Below are 22229 nucleotides of genomic sequence, written 5' to 3' on the forward strand. Positions count from 1 at the left end.
TCTATCGGGTTTTTCTCTCATTTCCTTGGTAAGCATCTAACTTTATTTTTACTTCTGTTAACGTCTTGGCCTAAGTAATATCTTGTTGCAATTAATTCTACTCAGTAATTAAGTAAAATGTATTTAAGTTTTATGAACTTTACCAATCTCTCCCTCTCTCATTTTGTGAAGCAGTGATTGAAAAGACATTCACAGGAAACTATATTCAGTGACACATGTCACTGATTTTTTAGAAATTATTTTTTAACTTTTCCTTCATAGACACTGTTTTTTGTGTTCCTCTTTATGCTGTATTTTGTTAATAGCTTTGTAGGTATTATTCAGTAATTTTAAAAAGTAATTTTCTTTGAAGAGAGGGGTTAAATTAATTCCTCGGGAAATATATTCATTTATTTAGATATCTAATCTATTTCTAATCTACAGTAGAGCAACACAGCAATTAAAATGAATTGGGCCAAATTCATTCCTGTGTGTAAATTCAAGTCACACAAAGATGAATCTGGCCCAGTCTGTTCGGCTTCCGTAAGGCTCCCTTTCCATACAGTAACAAATGCAATACATGTCCAAGCAGCAGAGGATAATAAAAGCTGACAGTAATCAAAAGAAATGACCAACATGAGGCTAGCAAACCAGGATATACAATACAAATTTCTCATGTTTTATAAGGTATGAAATTAAACACACTACAGCAAATGGAAAGCCATAATGGAAGAAACACCACCACTTACAGAAACACTGTAAGGAAAGCAGGTTGTGAATGTTCCTATAGTTTCTCTTCTTCCTAGTCATAAGTAAACTGTTGAAGAATTGTGCTTATCTAATACCAGAATATGGATTTTAAAACACCACAAAAAAAAGAGTAAAAAAGGAAAAATTACATTTGCTTTTCCTGATAGTCATTCAGGTGTATTTATTCTAACAGACTGATGAACAGGGAAGCATTGCTAATTTAACACTGGAACAGCTTGAGGCAAGATCTGAGGTTTTTCGCACTATTTTTAATACGGATTTTTCTTATATTCTGTCTTAAGTCAGCAAGACAGTGTGAAGTCCCACCTCCTCATTAGAAAAACAGAAATACGCTTTGTTGCTTCCCAGAGCTCTTTCCAATGAGAAAAGGAACTGGCCTTCTGTAGCCCCCAAAGTTTTATTAAGAGCTTACCACTTGCCTAAATATGATTTTTGATGGCAAGCTGATGATCTCCAGGCTTCATGCACAGCAAAATAAAAGCAGCTTGGTTTGCCTTTTGATATCCTTCCCTGAGTACATGATTCTTCTGCTCACAGTGAAAAGCTTTTAAAACATTCTTCCATAGAAGAAAATCAAGAAAAAGTGGGAGACACTGCAGGGTAGGGAGGGTATGACCCTGGAGTTGGAGTAAGACCCATAGTATCTTGGTTCTCCTTCCTAGTGTCTGATACTGCAAGAACACGAATTATTGCCCTGCTCTCCACCAGTAATAAAGATAAGCTGGGATGGGGAGTGGAACTGATTGTGGCCATATGGTTTGTTGAGGCACAATGATTTCTTGGTGGAACTAGACCAGAGAAATAGCTCAGGGTCAGGTAGGTGACTGGAGGAAGACAAAGAGGGAATTGCTCATATCTCAAAGATATTCTGGAAATTGAGTCAGTAGTCAGAGTTACTCAGTGAAGCAGAAGGTGGCAATTGGGAGGTGAAAGTGTCAGAGAAACAAAGGAGATGCAATGGCATGGAGACCTACGGCAAGATCACATGAAAATTATATGCAAAGGGTTACCAACTGTAAGCCTTCAAAATAGGCATTTCTTTTCTTCAATAGTTCCTCCAGTTCCCACAATTTTCCTACTTAAAAGGAATTATTTTTAATTTATACTGTGTCACTGCCTTCTCACTTTGTATTTTAAAAGACCACAGTAAAATTACAGGCAAATTCCTAAAAAGCTGCGAAAAAGAAATAAAAGTAACATTCCTATCTTAGATTATTAAGAATAAGCCAACATTTACAATGACATATATTTAACATTTTACAGGAATTTATTTTTCATTCATTTACCATTTGCATCTGTATTAGAAAACTAAATTGTGGCAGGGAAGCTCTCAGGAAATGCCTATACTGTTGTGAAAATGTCCCTGGCACATTTTGGCCTGTGCCAAGTAGTCCTCATGCAAGCAGTTCCTGGGCACAGTTCAGGAAGATGTCTGCTGGGAACTATGTGGGCTATTTGGATGCAGCTTCCCTCATTTGAAGTGCAGTACAGTTTAATGAACCTAGACCATTTCATATAACTTTACTGTAGCTTCACTTAAGTGGTCTTGCCAACATTTAGTTTACCAATGTAAACACAGTCAGCAAGTGAAGCTAGACTAATTACCAGTCATCCACAGAAGTAGTCATTTCATCTACTTTACTCATTAATACTGATGCACTGAATCACCACCTTGTAGACAGTGATGTCTTCCCATTGACTATAGAGATCTTGCATTTCAAATTTGATTTCTGAACTGCACACAAGATTTGTTCTCTAAGCCAGGAAACAGTAGCCTTAATCTCACTCTCCTTTTTATATTTTAGCACCATGAAGTATATTTAAGATTTAATGACTGCAGAAGGCAAGTAACTCTAAATGCTCACTCTCTCAGATGTGTCCATAATCAGCTAATGAAAGTTTACAAGGGAAAATAAACGGATGAAAAATTTTGTTTAGGTTTTTGTTGTTTTTTTCTACTCTACATCAGACTTTAGTCTACACTCAGAGAGTTCTAGCGTTCTACGTTGTGTCACCTGCCACGAAATGAATGAAGGAGGAACCCAAGACCTGATCAAAGCCAGTTAGTTCTGCATTTCAGCAGCAAGAATATAATACAGAACCCACACTCAAGCTTATTTTATCAGACAAGTAGCTTTGTAGTAATCCTGTAGCCTCCTGATCATGAGTTCCACTATCCTTATGCAGCGAGGAGCAAAGTGACTACACCACACACAATAACAAACACTTATTGTGGAAACAAAGAAGAGATGGGAGAAAAATAAATCCTTTGTTTCTTTGTCTCTACAGTCTTTCAATATGAAACAAAAACTTCCACTATTTCAAAATTCTAGCAGGTATCGTAAGAATTATATCATCACTACAGTTTCCACATAACTTTAACTGGAATAACACTAAACTACGGTTTACATGCATTAGGCTAGTATTATATATGCAAGCCTAAAAGAACAGAAATAAAGGAAGAAAATCAGAATAAAATGCTACATCAGTAAGACATGCTCAGTCCCCAGCACATACAAAAGCTACTTTACTGACTGACAGGGTTTCTAAGGTGCCTGATATAAACTAAACAGCACATCTGCTTACTTTCAAAACACTAGTCAGGGCATGATCTAATCTGCCCTTTATAAACCTTGAATTGAAATAAAAATGGTTTGGAATTTCATCCATTTTTCTATTAAATAATTTGCCATTTGTGATAGCTGACTAATAGAGCCTACATGGGCTACTACTACTACTTTGATCCCTAGAATGTACCAACAACTTTACTGCAGCTATTCAGAGTAAACTTGGTAGAATTTAACCCAGTCTAAAACTGCATATATTAGCCTGCTAGTGCATAAAGTGGTAGGAAAGAATTAATTTCTATTTACCTTGTGCTTTTTTGCTTTCATCACTTCATACCAGAGCATCTTCTATACATGGCCAAGTCACACATGTTATGTTTAGTGCTACATGCAAAAGAGGATTTCTAATATCTTGTCCACCACTCAATAGCATTTAATAACCGTATTTGGTATCAAAGTCACAGTAGCCCAATGTTTGTGAAATACTCAGATAATCAATGATTGAAAAAGTGTATAAACATAAGGAAGATATTTGTTTAAGCAGCACAGATGTACTTCTAGTTTATAGAAAAGGTGTTGTGATTTAAATATTCTAATTCGAATGGAAGATTGAGCTTTCAAGTTAAGAATGAAAGGTAATATGTGAAAAGACCTAAATGCAAGTTCACAAATTCCATATATTTTAAACACATTTTTAGATTACATGTATTTTAAGAATATATATACAAGTTAAAAGTGAAGTAAGACAAAACACATTTTATGTTGCCTTTGATCTTTAACTTGTAGCCTTATCTCCCAGGTCAGAGGGCACATTATTCAATTTCACCATATTTTGTGTAAAACCACTGTAGCGTTGAAGATGACTTTCAGTACAAATGTCATGGTACTTAAAGCTAAACTGGACCCTAGTTTTTTGAGCTTCTTAATTAAAATCACAGTTTGTAATGGTCTGACAATATTATCTTTATTCTTTCCAGTTGAGCAGCAGCAGAATTTTCACAGCATTTATTCGATCAAGCTTAGCAATGTTTCTGCAGCTCACTCTTTCACTTCCTAAAACAGACAACAGGGTTCAGAGCAACTATGCTGTCACTCCACAGAAATTTATTCCCTGTGTCAAAGGGAGTAAACTAGACTGGATGGAATCTAAACTGTTCAGGGGAACTGATGTTGAGAAGTAATTCTGAGAAGAGGAGTGAAAAAGAGCAAGAGGAAAATCATCGGTTTTTCTTATAAAAATCCCTAATAACTGCTTGGAATTCTCTATTACTTTTTTGAGAGGATTATGCTAGATCCCAGAAGGGTAATATAATTATATTATTCCAATCACAGTCTATAAAAAAACCTTCACTCTCATCTATAAAGAGAAAAATATGTATGAATTATACTTTTAATACATGGAGAAAACATTCCACATGATAAAGAGCAGCTATTGAACTATTAAAAACTAAAATTGTCAGAAAGTTTTTCATATTCAAAGCTGATGATCACCTCTTTTGGTTATTTGTAATAATTATCACACACCATTCAACTATCAGAGTAGGCTAGTAATTGCATTACAGTTTAAGCAGACTTTCTCCTTTCATAAAAGCTGTTCCTTGTTTTTACTTTTATTAATTTCTTACCATTTCATTTAGTTTCTTTTGTAAAGTGTACTTTGAAATCTGCAAAATAAAACAGAGCTATTAACTAAACTGCAGTCGCATTTTTTCCAACAACCACCATCATAATTTTGAATCAATGACAACACTATTTTTTTATTATTAGATCACTTTACATACTTCAATATTTAAATTATGTAAAAAATATGCTGATTTGTTACTAGAAAAAAATTTAAAATGCATAAATCCTTGAGTTTTCTGACATTTATCATAAGATATTATGTAAATACAACACAGTTTGTAAACTAGACCCTTAGATACAAACAGAGAAGGAAACAGAGACAGAAATGGAAGTGTTTCCTCAAGTTCTAGAAGAATATAAATGTGTTCCCTGTTGGGGAAAAAAAAAAAATCTAAGTAGATACTCTGAGTAGTGGCATATAAATACATATGCTTTAATATAAGGGTGACATCTGAAGTCATTAACACTTTGCATACACAATGGACATGAGAGTTTTCACTTGAATAACACTTAAAATCACAAGCACTTTAGTCTCTATGTCTCTTAGAACATTTAAAGAAACACAGACAATGTCTAGAAAAAGAGAGAGAAATGTCATAGTGTAAATCTTTTACAGAAATATAATTTGTAGAAAAAACTAAGCTAGAGAACAATTATTTTAAGGTAGAATTGTGACTCTCTGGATACAGGGGACTATACAATGAAATCAGGAATTCCTCACTCTTGTTTTAGGCTGATTCCCAAACAATTTATCTGTGTCCACAGGTTCACCGTGACCTCCTGCTATCTCAAGTCACACCAGAAGTTCCTATATCTGAACTGTTACACAAATGCTTAATCTATGAACATTAAACATTCAATGTAAAGCTTTTTCCAAAAAAAAAAAATCAAATCTGTTCTATCCTAGAAAAGAAAGGCCAGTGGAATTTTTCATTATCCTTGCTGTCCAATGTTATGTTCAGCAGACCACAGAGGGATATTCTACAATATCTGTGCAATGCCAAGGCTTGAACTAGGCAACAAAATCCTTTACAGTTATTGCACAGGTGACCAGCCATGGGAATAAAAATATTTTGCTCCTAAAATACCTTCAGTGGTAACTAAATGATTAAACAGTCTGATACCAAGTAAATGCATCCTATTATAAAAGAACGTGAATAAGAACCAAACACGTGGTGAAATCCTGGGTAATAATCCATTAGAACCATTTTGTTGTCAACAGAACAGTTATCCTGCTCAGTTTTGGGTAGAAAACTAATTAGTTCCTGGCAATACCTGAAATCTAGCAATGTATTACAATGCTAATTCTCTTCTGTATTGAACAAAAACCTTCAGAATTGTACTTTCTTAATCCATTTTCAATCTATCTGTCTTGGCTCTAAAAGAAAACTAAGTATGAGCTACGTTCCTATGTCTTCCTTTATTTCAAGTAACTGGATCATGAAGTGCTCCAACACCATCTATCAACACAACATACAGAAATAACATCAAGTGGCACGAGAGTAAATCGTGTTCATGCAACAATTTTACTCACAAATAGGCATTGGAAAGCCATGCATTAAGTGGTAAATACAGAAACCTCCTAGTGAAACAAAGGAAAAGACTAAAAAACAGGTAGCGCTGTGAGTTGCAGGCCCAGAATGAATACTTGCTTCTGTTTAGGAGTCCCAAACCAAAGCTTCCAGCCAGGTGAGAAGATGACAAGAATGGCAAGAAAGAGGGAGACTATGGAAGTGAAAAGAAAGCACATTTCCCAGATTATTGGGACTTTTATTGAGTCTTCAGTTCTTCTGGAGGAAAAGAACTTTAGCAAAAATAAAGTAGTGTTGACACTGAAGACCGCATCAGAAACTCAGTGTTAGGAAGTGAGGTGTACATGTACTAGAAAGGTTAAATGAGAGGACACAAAGACTCTCTTAAAAACAAGTATCTTCTTACCAGTGAAAAAAAAAACAACAACTAAAAACAAAACACTTGAAGAGCAAGGAAAATTATTCAACAAAAATAAATTTACCTGTAATGCTTTTAATGCTTCTTTAAGTCCATCAATTTCTTTTTCTTTTGTTTCCACAGCAAGTTGGTACTTTCCCTTTCAACAAAAGCCATACTTCAGGATTTGGGCAGAATAAATACATTTACAAGAATTTATCAACAAGAATGTTTTGAAAATAAAGCAATACTCTGCTATGGCAGAACAATTCATTGGTGAAAACAGGTGAAAGTTCAGCTAAACAGTTTTAAAATGCACATACATGTTGCTATAAAAAGTAAAAACATTATAATACATTTTCACCACTTACGAGTAGTCACTAAGTTTTAATGTTTTCTGTTCTGGGAGAGACAAGGCTGAGAAAGGCAGAATTCATAAGTTACTTCAGTTTAGAGCAAAGATACTAAATACTAAAGCAAGTACCAGGTAAACTCATTAGACCCCTTAGTAAGGTTGTCACAGAAAAAACTTCCTCATCTTTTCCAGTCCACAAAGAATTAGGGTGTAAACTGGTATCACTAGAATTACTGAATACATGCAAGCATATATATGTGCATGTGTGTGTATATATACACACACTTATGTATATACATATATATACACACATGCATACATACATAGATATATATGAGAAAGTGTATGCACTTCAGTGGAATTAAGTCAGGTAAGAATCTCGGGCAGCAAGCAATGCAACAGAGAGCAGAATCTAGATATGCCAGGGAAAACAAATACATCCATTCAACCACCCCTGCATGTTCCACTCATTTCTGAGTGGATAGTGCTGACTGTGCAATCTCCTGAAACCACCTTGATGAGTAAAAGCACATATTTTCTGTCCTGAAACATTATAGCTTGATTTATTCTTTTACTTACTTTGGTATACAGTACTGAAAGTACTCTTTAATTCAGTTGATGTATTTAGAGGGGGGAAAAAAAAAAGTCAGCACACAATTTTGAAACAGTAGCTGTCATTTAGAATACAGATCAAGGGCTAGTTTGTAGGTATGTGTGGACAAATAGGGTGTCTTAACAAGAAAAAACCTCAAAATTCAAGCAAGAAAATAGCCAGATAATATAAATGCAGCAAACAATATAGTTAACTTTTATATACTTTCAAGCCAATTTCACCTGTTGGTAAATTTCTGTTTAAGTTCTTACAAAATATATAGCATACTCATCCACTCTTCCTCATTGGGAAATTTAAGTGAAACAGTAGAGTCCACATCCATTGGTTTCACTGTTTGAAATAGGCTCCTAACACACCAAATGCAATTCCTTTATTCAGAAGAAGCAGGCACTCAGCTTGCTATAAAACCTCATGTAGTTAAGAAAAATCCCAGAAATTCCTGTTTAAGTATATAATTCTCCAGTTTAGCTCAAGTTCCTTAGGAAACCAAGCCCTACTAAAATCTGGTGTTACTAAACCAACTAGAATTGTTATTTTTCACTAATACACGAAAACAACTCAAATCCCTAAAACAAAGTAAATTTTTAATAGCTTCAGTATAGAATTATAAAATATTATTCCACCACTGATTTTTAGCATAAACAGATTTTTTAAGTGCCATATCACATGTAATTAGAAGTGTTTGCAGTCTATAAACAAAACAAAAAAGTAACTGTAACAAAGGTTAAAAAGAAATGTGTTTTGCAAAGGCCATAGCAAGAAAAATAATGTAATTGTAATATACCTAGTCTATACTTAGAATATCTTTGTTAAATTATATGGCATTATCATTAGCTTCACTGGATGACAAATAAGTAATTGTAACAGAGTACCTTTTCTTCTTCCATGGCAAACATCCTTGCTTGTAACTGATTGTAAGTGGCATTTAAAGAAGAAAAAAAAAAAAAAGAAACAACAAATCAATACAGCACATGGGATTAATTTCATCCATACACCTTGACAAGACAATATAGTGACATTACCCTGCACAGTGTATTCCTGGGCTTTTTTTTCTTTACCTATAGAGTTACAAGAAGCAAGCTTCTGAATCGCAAATTATTTTTTTAAAAAAAGAAAAACCTAATTGCTTGTCAGTTTTTGTGTGTGTGTGATATGATTGTAATGCATTAATAATAAAAACAGTTTCAGCTCCTGTGACTGTTCTCTGCAAGTTCTTGGGCACTCAATTTTGTTGATTATATATTATGGAGAAAAAAAAACAAAACAACTCTGATCTGAAAGACTGAAACACACTTTCAAATGTTAAAATGAGTAAGTTATGTGGCAGACTTTTACCATGGTTTATCAATCTAACCTTGCAGCAGACAGTCTTAGAGAGAAGGTACCCTGGTGAAAAAAAATTGAAAGAAGCATTATCTTCTCCAGGAATTTTTGGAAAAATAAAAATGAAAAATTCCCAGGAAGATTGGCTCATTGGGAAGAACTGCCAAAATACAGGCATCATACTGTGTTCGGAAGAGAGAAAAAGACCTGATTTCTTGTGCTACATATTCTAACATTTTATATGCAACAGAAAATATTTTAATGCCAATTACTTGCTACCATGCCATCTTATTCTAAAATGTCATTGTCAAAGCTAGAAGGCCTTATTTTACTACCTGTTTTTTAAAAGCTGCCATAGCTTCTTTATTTTGTTGTTGCAATGTGTCCGTCTGAAGCTGCAGACTTTCCTGCTCAAGTGAAATACAAAGTGTGTTTTAAATATCTTACAGCAAACTGTACACAGAGTATTTCAAGAAAAAAAAAAAACTGATTCCTTGCTAAATATTTTTTAGAAAGACTTGAATGATTAAAAACAAAAACTAAGAAGATACATTTGTTAACTGGTAAACGTATTTTTGGTGGTGGTTTCTCTTTAACTCATAACAGGTAACAATTCTCACCTCTGGAATCCAGATTTGTTGTTGCTAGGACTTCTATGAGCAACTCTTACCTGTCCTATCAACCAGCAGAAACAATCCAATACCCACTGCCATTTTAAGATACCATCCTGACCCAATTCCAGGTAGTTATAACAGAATTTTAATCTCCATTAAATGTATAGAATTGCATTAAATGGTCTGCTATTACATTTTTTGTTAAATTTTAGTAATTTAACAAACTACATGAAAGAGCTGAAGGAAGGCAGAAATTACTAAGGTGACAGCGGGTCCTGGCTTTACTCCCATCCATAAACACAAGAAAATTAAAAATATACTATTATCTTTATTTTTGTTATTATTTCCTATCATAATCTCATAGAGTAATAATACACTCTGGAAATTGAAATCTTTAATATCTTTAAGCATCATATTACTATACAAGAACACATCCCCACCCCTAATCAAGGTGAAATAACACAGAAGATGTGCTTGTAAAATCAGGCTTTTTAAGTTCTAGAAACTAAAAAATATTAGGTAAAGGTAGTCAAGACACTGTCCTTGCACAGCTGAGTGTTTAGTTAAGAAATATTAGTATGAAGTAGGAAAATATCAAGTAATGACTGCACAAAAATAAATATAAATTGGGAATGGAATGACTAGGAGAAAATAACTTGATCATTTGTTTCACATGAGAGGTACAATTTCTTCTTCTGCCTTAATTCATAAATTGAGAGTTTTTCAGACATAAAGTCCATCTCAAAATTGCTTCTTTCTCCAGCAAATGGTTGTTGCTTTCAAGTTCCATATGTGAGAGCTGCTGCCCTTTGACAAAAGACAAGAATCTACTGAAGAAAGGTGTTTTATATTCATGCATATACTCCTTGTAAGATAGGTAGAGAAGTTTGTATTTGCATCTAACAAGCAATACTACATGAAAAAATATTTTAAAATGTGAAAATTAAAGTATTGATGAATATTTTCCTCAAGTTGACACTTAGAAGTGTCTTCAAAGACACAGGTTTTCCAGTGGGTAAAGGGGCATATCAGCTATGCTAGAGAACCAAAAATGGTACTGTACTGGCAAGTCAACTATTCTCAGTGGAGTATTCTTATCCACCACAGGAGTAAAATGTATCCACAGTACTGTCAAGATAAGATGACAGTCCTTTAGATTACAGGAATCCTAGCCAATATTATAATGTGTGTAGATATAAGTTTGGTTACACAAACAGTCATCCTTACATCATTACATCAATACATCATTACATACAATTTTGTGATTGATGTAACCAGTAACTGGAAATAAGCATTACTGAGCTCTCCGTAAAATACCACAGCCTCCTTTACAAGGTGTATTCAAGTGATGCCTTTTACTATAAAAAAAGAGACTGGGGAGTTCCTATAAATTTTTATTTCTGAACAGGCTGCACAGCCAAGACTGTTAAATAAAATACTTAAATACAACTTTCTCAGCAATTCAGTTTTGGAATTAATTTTCCATACATGCTAAGTGTGTGGTTCAGGGAGAGTGAAGAACAAAGTTGCTTTAAAAAAATATAAGCAAAATCACCTTTAATATTGTAATATTATAACATGAGTATATTCATTAGATTTAAAAGAATATTTTCTCCAGTTATTCTGTTTTCCCTACCCTAGTATTTTTTTTTCAAGAGCAGCAACAGTATTCATAAAATGTAGATGAAGATTTGCTTTAAAATTGTAATATGAAACCAGAAACTTAGCTCAAGTCATCTATTAATTTCAAACTAATTTGCTAAATTTAAGGTAAAATAAAATCCATACTGAATCACAGAAGTGTTGACTGAAAGGAATCTCTCTGAAGGAAAAACAGACCAGAACTTTTGATAAGACAGGAGAAGCTGACAACTTACTGAACTACTATTGAGGTCAATATGATTCTGTGTTCAAAAACCACCATGTCACATTCAATTTAAATGTCATACTTGGCATTTTCATCTTACTGGGATCTCCTGAATTAGACACTCATATTAGCTTGTTGCTTTGGTGCTCCAGAGCTCTACATATGTGTTCACATGAAGTTCCTAATATCTACAACTCATTGTTTACACTAGGTTTGCCATACGCCAATGTTAAATGCAAAGTGCAGAATAAAGGGATTTCACCTAACTGCCTGTAAGTCCCATCTTTTTATTAACTGCAAATTAAAGTCCTGTTAAGGTCTTAGAGTGAATGGAAATCATTCCTTTGAACCCAATTTATTAAGAAATGAAATGCTAGGTTAAGAAAAGCAAGGAAGGGTTACAAACTGAAAGCACTGTTGCTTTTACAAATAAAAAATGTTTCCTGTTTCTGTGTGCACATATATATCTTTCAGAAAAAAGCACATAGTTAGGATTATTAATTTAAGATGGTTAGGATGAACTCCAAGATGAAATAGTTTTCCTTTACTACTAAGATGTTAAATATCCCAAGATCAAGGATAGAGTTGAAATTATTGTTTTTTCTGTGATCGTAAAATATACAGAGTGAAGCCTTTTATCTTGTGACCTAGTGACAGGGGTCATAGGTTTGATTGTATTAGAGAGGGGAATGGATTTCCTATCAAAGCATAACCTCAGGAGCCCTAACCCAAAGAAGAATGCTCGACTTATTTTACTGAAAACTTCATTCTGAGCATTTAAAAGCTGACAAACCCCTTTTGAGTATGTCTAACATAAGTTTCTGTTTAAAATATTTTTTTGACTAATTCTCATCCCCAAAACATTGCATGTCAAGTTGTTTGTACAACTGCACTGGTACTTGCACTTGCCAAAGCCAAGCATACTACAGAGAAGCTGCTGTGTAGCTGCCCCCACACTAACATGTTAACATGCCTCATGTTAAGCTAAATGTCTTGTTGCTTCAATATTTACATCCCTTTTGAATGAAAATTTCCGGTCATGCCAAATATTAGACAATACTCTTGTTAACCAGATTTCTAGGTTGGGCACAATACAAATCAAAGTAGAAAATGCTAAAGTTCATAACTTGACAAACTAATAGCTACCACATTCTACTATTAGAAATTCCAATAGCCTTAAAAAGCAAAATTGTACCAAATCACAATATTATATTAATATTATATTAAAATAAAATCCCAGCAGTTAACATACTAAAACAACACAGAAAAATTACCTTCTGCCATTCAAGTTCCTGCTTCTCTACAACCATTTTACTTATTTGATCTTCGTAATTAATCTCTGCTTCCTATTTAAAACAAAACAAACACACTTACAGAAGACAGTATCTGCAAATCAAACACAAACATAAATTGCGTATTCTTACTCTTCTTCCTTCACAGTTCATTACAAAAAACAGGATGTGCCTACACACTGCACAGAAAAACAAACAAACAAACACCAAAAGCTCTCCAGATGTGGTAAAATTACAAACTGGTTCCAATTATTTTGGTCCAAAAATTTGCGGAATAAATAACTTGGATTGAAATGCATAGCAGATGATTAGGAGCTTGGATTATAGCAGGAACTGTCCTTTCTTCATCCATATTCTCTCCTGCATTTTACGACAAAGCCAGACTTGACTTCACAGTTGAGAAATGACTGAATATTCTGATGATCCAAGTCAAAATACTGAGATGATGAGAAATTCAGCAAGCTGCACTAAATGCTTCAAGAATCACTTGTTAGTCAGATACAGATAATCATGGTTAATGAGTCAGAATGTTTGGGACATTTTAATTATTCAACTCAAAGTATATGAATATTTATTCTTTTGGACATCTCCCAGGACAACTGAAAAGATTGTGTCAATAATTACTTCTGTTACTACAGAAAAAGTTTTTATCATAACATCCTGTGCCAAGAGCCTCCTGACCTGCCAGATGAAAGTAAGAAGTTAAACAGAAGTCAGGGATAATCAATATGTATTTTTTATAAGATTAGCTACCTGGAAATCTGAAAAGTCTAAAGTTTCCTTCACTATCCAGAAGACAGAATAGCAACTGGAAGGTGCGTTACATTTCATCTTCTTGCAGAAGCACTTTGTCAAGAATCAAACTATGACTCTGATAATAGGATTTACCTGCTCATAATCACAGTTGCTAAAAAATTACGGGAATTTTCCTGAAACATTGTGGTAATAAAGCCAAATTTTCTTAACTGTAACCAGAGAGAGAGATTTCACCTGTCTTGTGGTAAAAAAAAAAAATTTAGAAGAGTAACAATGCTTCCCAGTTCTGCCCTAACAAACAGCACTTCAGAGCTGCAATTCATTTGTTTTCTGATACTAATCTTAAAGTACTGAAATAAAACCACACACGTCTAAGTTCCCAGGAGTGATAAAAACAAATGAGGTTGACTTAACAGCTTCTTATAGAAAAGTAGTTTTAAGCAGTTTATGTCATTAAGCAACAAATGCTATTATAATATTTTATATAGCAAAAGCCTTGTTCAAAATTCTAAGAAGTAAGGATTATAAAATTTGACCCTTAAACATGCCATGTAAACTACTCCTAAACCAATTAAAATACCTTGCAGTAGTATTCTTCCCTAACTCCAGACTACATATTTCCACTACTCCAATGTGCAGGCACTAGCATACATAAGGGTATTCAAGAGAAAACCAAAAATTTTGACCCAGTGAACAACTAAATGGAGAGAAGGAGGTGACCAGCTATCCCATGGAACAGAGCTAGTGCCCTGGAACTCAAGACTCTGTACCAGTGCAACAGAAGCAACAGTAACATCTTGCCACAGGAGATGTACTGTAGACTTAGATAACACAATGGACAGTGGCCCTGGAGTACCTGAACTGCCTGCACAACTGAGTCCTAATATGCCTTTTCATAACATGCTGGCTAATTTTTCAAATATTTTGAGAAAACACAAACTAGTATCACTGGTTATTGCATTTCTTCAGATTCTATGCATATCAATGTCTCTCCTTTTCTTCTTTATAAAATAATCTAATTTGGTGTATTTGTAATAAGCCAGAAGCTCAAGTTTAGAGCATTTATAAAACAAACTTCAAACTTAAACTAACAACAGAAATGAAATACAGCTATGAAGATAAGGTGGTAACAGAGATAAAAGAAGCTTAATATGCACACTGTGATTCTGACCTCACTAAAATTTACGGCAAATATATCATTAATTTCAATGGTTGCTGGAGATCAACAAGTATCTATCCATGAAAGCTCACCATGAAACAAAGGGAAAAGAATGTAATATTTGAAAGGGTAGCAACATAGTAGATAATAGCATTACAAATTCTTGACAAAGAAAACTTTAAGTCAAATTGACTGGGCCTCCAAAACAAAACAGTTAACTAAATGAAACCAAGCCTATGGTGTATAGAAAAATGTAGACTACAACAAAAATATTTTATAAGCAATGGAACTGAAATCAAACATATAAATCCTTTCAATTTTAAAATGTGTAAGTATTTTAAATCCTAATGAGGACACTGAAAAGAATACAGAAATCCATTTTTGTGCAGACACTTGGTTTCAAATTTTACAATTGTTCTAAGAAACAACATGTTAAAATTTAACTCCCACATCCATACCAAGCACTTACATTTAGCTAAGTGAATACAATCATGTGAGCTTGAAAATTGCATTAAATTCCATTTTAAGTGAGGCCTAAAGAGGATGAGAACCAAAGTTCTAGGTGAACAACACTCCTCCAACTCACTCTCAAATGATAAAGGAAAATCTGGAAGCTATCAAAAATGTGTATATATGTAACTACTGTTGAAAAAAATAATCATCATAAATACTAAACTGAGAATGACAATTACATGATAAAAGTGTCCTGCTGTGAAATTGCTAACAATTATAAACCTTATCCATCATTTTTACTTCTTTCAAAGGGCACATATAGTTTACCAATTTTGAATTGAAAGCTCTTAAAACTTGTGTGAAGCACATATTTTTTTTAGAAGTTCCACCAGCTGTTTAGTAAGACAAAAACGTTTCCATTACACTGAGAACAGTATTGTATATAACTTTGATGAGGTATCAAAAAACCACAAAACCTTAAAAGTGTTCATTTTTTATTAGATGCCTTAGGACTACATGGATTTAAGTGTTTTTTATAAAAAAGACTATCATAACAATAAAAGAGGAGTAATTTGATGGTTTATTTACTCGATATAACCTTTAGAAAGTGTCAAGCCTTCTTTAAAGTGCTTGCTTGAGGCTGTAGTTTTACAAGATGGGCTGTGGATTGGTCAAGCCCCCTCGATTCTTGACCCTGAACAGATTTAGGAACAGAGTACAGCTGGCTCATGTCCAAGCAGCCAAAACTGCTGCTAGGTACTTTTATTATCTTTTTCAAACTCACAATCTACCTCCTACAAAATTGTACATCCAATTTCTCATGCACGTAAATCAAATAGTACTCACAGAAACTACAGTTTCTGATTGTTTCACACTATAATTTGAATACCTTTTGTACACTGAACAGTCCAGTACAACTTTTAGTAGAGTGCATGGACACCCTTCCTAAATTTTATTCGCACAAGACATTTTAGAGGGAGGAATCGAAAATACTTGTAACAGCTTTATTCTACCTTTAGTTCCTGATACAATGTTTTTGAATCTTAATAGCTACGATTATTAACCAAAAGCTTTAGCAACAACATATTTGGAATTTATACTCAAAAACTGTCCTTTTTCTGAAGCAGAGAAAGAGAAATCTGTACCAATCACCTCTTTTTCCTTTAGAAATCATCCATGGCCCTGTCCTTGATTCATTGCATAGGCTGTAATTGCTCTATATTTAAATAAATCTAATCTACATAAATATATTCCTTTAAATGCTTGCATTGATACTCATAATGCTCTTCTCTTCAACTTCAAATAATCAGCTCCTAATCAAAAGCCACATTATTTGCTTACACAGAAGTTGTAAACTAAGACATTGCTTTTATATGTCACAGTAATGAAATCCATACGCTTCAGTAATGTTTATTCTTTTGCAGTCACATATTTACTTTTTTAATATTGAGCTTTGTTTCCATCACTTTGCTAGAAGTACCCTAATTTACACCTAGGCAGAAGAATACAGCTGTAAGACTTAGAATTTTTTGTTCTCTTTCCCTGCCACCTGTGTCAGAGGCGTCTTGTTTGCCAACTTCTAGGTAACAAACAAAAAAAACACCCACATTTCTCTATTCTGTGTTATTTTATCGTTGTTTCTCTCCCTGCCTCAGTCTCCTCTTTTTACTCTTTCATTTAAGAAAATGAAATCAAGCTCTTCACCTTTCTTATTGTTAGCAGTCAATATTGTTCCTTACAATAAACCTCACCAAGATCTTTCATCTCCCTAGCAACCTATTTCTAAAATAATGTTCTGCCTTTCTAAAATTGTAATTGTTTGCATTAATAGAAACCTCAAAAGAGTATTAAAAAAATTATTTCTTTCATGATTCTCTACTTATCTTATGCAACAGTCAGATGATAATTAAAACCCAAGCTCTATTTCATTAGAAAAAATTAATTATTTCTGTCCCAGTTTCATTCAATCTCATATTTTTGCTCACTGTAGAAGATTGTTTCCACAGAGCTACCTATATAGCAGGTGTCTCTGGTGGCCTTTTAAACTCTTCTGCTATTCCACACATTTGGAGGTGGTGGTTCACTTGCAGAATATGCCTCCAACAAGGCTTAGCTTTGGGTGTAATGTAATGTCTCTGGGATTTTTTAGGTCTAGACATAGCACAACGAATATATCAGTTATTATCATAACTAGCATGACCACCAATAGTGTAATACCACTCATAACTCAGGTTTAGTCCTGCCTTGCTCCTTCTGTTAAGTTTATGGTTTCATCAACTTTCTTCCCTTAATATCTCAAAAAAACCCAACAAACCAAAACCATTTACTTTTTGCAACTCGCTGACACTTCCAAATACTAGCCTTATACTGCCACTTTCATTTCCACAGTGATCTCCACTTGCCTAACTAAACCAATGGGCTAGCTCTGCACAACTATATGTCTTTTCCACCCAGGAATGGACCAGCTCAGGTATCATGAGATACAATGTGCTCTATATGGTGCTACACTGTGCAGTGCAAACACATTCATAGCTGCCAGAGAGGAAAAGTACATTTTATGAATGACAGAGTAAAGGGTGAGCAAAGACACTTCACGTCCTCCCTCTAAGAAAAATTGAGAAGACTTGAAGAACTTGGATTAGAATAGCCAAAGCCATAGCAAAGCTAGAGTTTGAGGAATGGAGACAAAGTTGCCCAAACCTATCTGTAGGGCAGAGAACTTACAGCTCTGCAGCATTAGAGTGAGCTACAGCTTCTGAGAACAGCAACCAGAAAATCTCAAGGTGAGGTGTTGGGAGGTCCATAATGTCTGCTTCACAACAGACATGATTGAGGACTTGTCTCTTTTAGTAAGTCCATCAGGCAACATCCTTCTTGTATTTTCTTTCTCAATGACTGCTAACTGGCCACCAGCACGAATGTGCATAAGCACAAAAAGGAGGTCTAACTTGTAACAAAACAGAGGACAGAAAGGAACAGAAACCAGGAAAAAATAGGGAAAAGAAAGAAGGGTAAAAGAGCTGTAGGGATAGGTTAGATTCAATAGCAGCAAAATTATCAGACCAACCAGCCTTTAAAGAAGACTCTTGTCTACAATGTGAAACTGAACCCAGAAGTCCTAAGACTCCACATTCCTGTGCTGTGAGCACAGATATGAAATTCCCTAGCAAAGCAGACATGATATCCCCACTTCTGATGACTGATTCTAACACCACCTGCTATGTCAACATACTCTTTTGGCTCAGGCAAGGGAGATGCTTCATGTAGTGCTTGACACTACATAGTAGGATAGTAACAAACAATAACTCAATATGGCTTCAATCTACAAAATGGGAGGGATGGGGTGTGAGGGAGTATGCATTTCAGGATTTTAAAAGGAAATACTTAAATAATACTATATTAAACTATTTGAACATAGAAAATGTTTTATGGGTAAACTCAATGCCCTTTGCAACTCTAATGTTCTTTAATAGAACATAGTTTTTTTTTTATGCTACAGAAAAAAAATCACTTTGTGAGGTAATTCTTTGTAATTTTTACTACAGAGAAAAATATAACATCTAATACACTCCACGCAGAAATTACAGAATCTATAGTATTAGCCAGATTTTGTGATGTCCCAGTCAACACCAGAAAGAGCATTCAGGTATGGAATCGGGACACTGAAACTTGTCCTTTACACCAATGAAAAATGTTAGTAAAATTCAAAAACATAATCACTAAAATTTACCTCTCTTGTACACAGCTAATCAACACCTCCTCTGCTTCAACTACTAGCAAAAATACCCATATCCCCAGAGTATTAGGATACATATCTATGGAATAATTTCCTTGATTTCTCATGTTTACAAGTTTTTCTTGATAATGATATGTTTCTATATCTAGTAAAAGAAACAAAATAACTCAAGGCACAACATGGGTGCTTTCTTGTCCTTGCAAACATTACCTTAAAACCTAACATCAGCTCTCCTATGTGCATTGTACTTCAGGAAGCATTGAAGACTTCCAATTTGACCTACTATGCAGCAACTTTGCATTGTCTAATTCAATTATATTTATCCCTTAAGAAAAGGATCATCTCATATTACTCAACAAAATTAAATCATCTGATTGCAGAGCAAGACTGACAGACTTTGGAACAAAGTGAATGGGATTTCATAGCATCACTTTTTAAGCAAAAGCATCTGTACAGAGTTCTACTTTTAAAATAAAAAATGAATGGCACTGCTTATGGCCATACTAATTCAGAACCCTTGCTTGTTCACAGTATTATTGTTTTATATTCAAATTTTCAAACTTAGTAAGCAAGAAGTTCCAATTCTGTTGTTAAAGCAAAGCAAATAACTAAAATGTATGCAGGGATACTTAAAGATTTAAAATTTACTTTTTGTTAATATTATTAACCTTTTTTAAAACTTAAATTAAATTAGCTAAATTTATAGCTATAAACAGGGTTTTTTTGTTGTTTTGTTTTGTTTCTTATGCATGAAGAAAGGCACAGATGTTTCAGAAATTGAGGGCCACATCTTACCTATGGAATTGCCTCTAGGCATTAACTGATTTTCAAACTAAAATCACTTCTTCATCCAAAAAAATGCTCATCCTCCTAAGTCAACCTTTTATATAACCACAGTCATTTACTTTTGTGGTATAGTAGATACAAGAAAGGCAAAACCAGAAAATCCCTGAAGATGAAACTCCACGGCACTGTAAACATTTTACGCTCTGCCCAAGTGCACTAAAATGCAAAGTTAAGAGTGTAAATGGCATGGAGCTCACAGATCTTAAGTGAAAATACACTCCAATAATTTTTATAAAAGTTAAGATCTTCAGGCTTCACTTTTTGATACAACGATAATTAGACTAGACTAAACACTACCATTGTAACTATGGGTCACAGACCGTGGTGAATTTCAACAATTCTGCTCCACAAAAGGTGCAACTTCTTTCTTGGATTTTTTTTTTAATGGAAGTAATTATTTTGTTTATGTTTTTTAAAGAGAGGATTAGGGCACTTAACTTAGATCAAAATAAACATAAATCAAGCATGTCATCAATACTAATATATTCATAGTAATAACACACATCTTTTGAACAGGTCAAATTCATCAAATGCAGAAAGATATACTTTAGGTCTTCCAAAAATACCACAGTTAAGAAACACTGGGGGAAGAAATAGAAACAGATGTTTACATTCACACACCTGAAAAAGTAACCACAGAACAATATAAATGAAAAATTAACCACAGCCAAATATTGCCGTAAAATTGTAAAAACAATTCTACCTTAGTACTATAAATTATTCAACTCACATTTCAAAAACAAAACACACCCCACAAACCCCAATATTCATATGCTACCACTGTAGGGCTCTAACTTAATAGCTTAATGATTTTTAAAAATATTAAAATAAAGAGGATTTTGTTATCACAGTTGCTGTTTGCCTTCTTAGGTAATTTTGAAAAGCACAAGGAAAGATAAAAACAAGTCAAAACTACTGCTTTTCTGGCAAATGGTAAATCAATCTATTAAAGGCAAAAGACTTCTGGACTTGGCTTCTTTACTTTTCTTACCAAAGGCTGCTCTTAAAGAGAAGAACTAGAATAAACCACAAAAATGTCATGTAGATAATTTTTGTCAATATCCTGGTGATCAACTGTAGCAACTTTGTACACAATTACAGGAAAGTCAAATTCATGCCCATCAACACTGTTGCCTTTGTGCTGTCTACACACAGATTTCTAATACTGACAATGCCTAAAACTATGATACTTTAAAAACAAAACCAAAAAAACCCAACAGCAAAACACTTGCATGAAGTTTACCCACACTTAGTCAGCTTTCCTGTGGTTGCATACAAGGAGACAGAAATACAACAAACACTAAAAACCAATGTAAACGTATTTACCCTTCTTATACGTAGTTCTTCTACTGCCTCCAATAAACTTGTTTTGAAGTCTAACAGTCGAATGGAAAGTAATGTCTCTGATGGACTTTGAAGAGTAGAGTCAAGGGCCTGTGTTTTAAACTCTTCATCCATTCTTAGAACTTGTTTCTGCAAAATAAAAACAGGCATCTCCTCTCCAGTTTAAGAGAACAGTCAAAGTGCAAAACTTGCAAAGGTAGAAGCAAATTCTTCATACAAAGGATAAACTGACTCGTTAACAGCCATTATGCAATTGCCAATATTTGAATTGTAAATTAATGTACAACACTGTAAAAGAAAACAAACAGCTTTATCAATAATTCACCACATTGATTTGTTTTTCCTTTTTATTTTTTGTTTGGTTTTAGTTTTAAACAAAGACTGTGATAAGCATGAAAAAGGAAGTACTAGAGTTTTTGGTTCTGTTCCCACAAGACCAAGTATCAAAACATTGTACTCTAAGCCAGTTACATTTGTTGTTGTCAAGCAAGGAGTTAGCTAACACACAAACCATGTGACTGTGTAGGGACAAAGTGTGTTCGTGACATCAGAGATTATTACAATATTTAGTCAGAATTTGATTCACATAAAGGTAACACTATCCATATTCCAGCTGTACTTTCCATATTATTTTTTTTTTCCTTGAAACTGAATTTCCAACAGTCCACTAGAATACCCAATGCCCTCCCTTTCCAGAAACACCCTGTGTGTATTTCTGTACTAAGAATTAAAGAGACAGGGGTAAAGCACAGGAGTTACGACTGACCTGGCCGCTGCCACAGAACCCTTAGAAAGGAATTCCTGAAGGAAGAACAGAGACCTGGTCTGTATCACAGGGGCATAACAACCACAAATCAGGGCTCACCACTTTTTTGGCTGTTGTCTAAATAAAACCCTAACATAGATCAAATTTAAGCTTCTTGGTCATGGATAATAGATTGATTCCCTACTTAGTTTCCTCACCATGAATGTTATTCTGAGTTACTGAAATCACCTTTTGCT

General features: G+C 34.2%; 1 protein-coding gene across 1 annotated transcript in view; it reads right to left on the minus strand.

Annotated features, from left to right (window-relative positions):
• Positions 1-21359, minus strand: part of CCDC73 (coiled-coil domain containing 73) — a 53310-nt gene extending 31951 nt beyond the window's left edge. Inside the window, exons 1-6 of the mRNA XM_051620591.1 lie at positions 21210-21359; positions 12916-12987; positions 9496-9567; positions 8710-8745; positions 6955-7029; positions 4943-4981 (exon numbers count right to left, since the gene is read on the minus strand). Of these exons, the coding sequence (XP_051476551.1) occupies positions 4943-4981; positions 6955-7029; positions 8710-8745; positions 9496-9567; positions 12916-12987; positions 21210-21341 (426 nt within the window). The 5' untranslated portion in view covers positions 21342-21359. The remainder of the gene's footprint in view (positions 1-4942; positions 4982-6954; positions 7030-8709; positions 8746-9495; positions 9568-12915; positions 12988-21209) is intronic.
• Positions 21360-22229: the final 870 nt, after the last annotated feature.

This window comes from Apus apus, chromosome 5 (genome assembly GCF_020740795.1).
Source record: "Apus apus isolate bApuApu2 chromosome 5, bApuApu2.pri.cur, whole genome shotgun sequence".
Classification (NCBI taxonomy): domain Eukaryota; kingdom Metazoa; phylum Chordata; class Aves; order Apodiformes; family Apodidae; genus Apus; species Apus apus.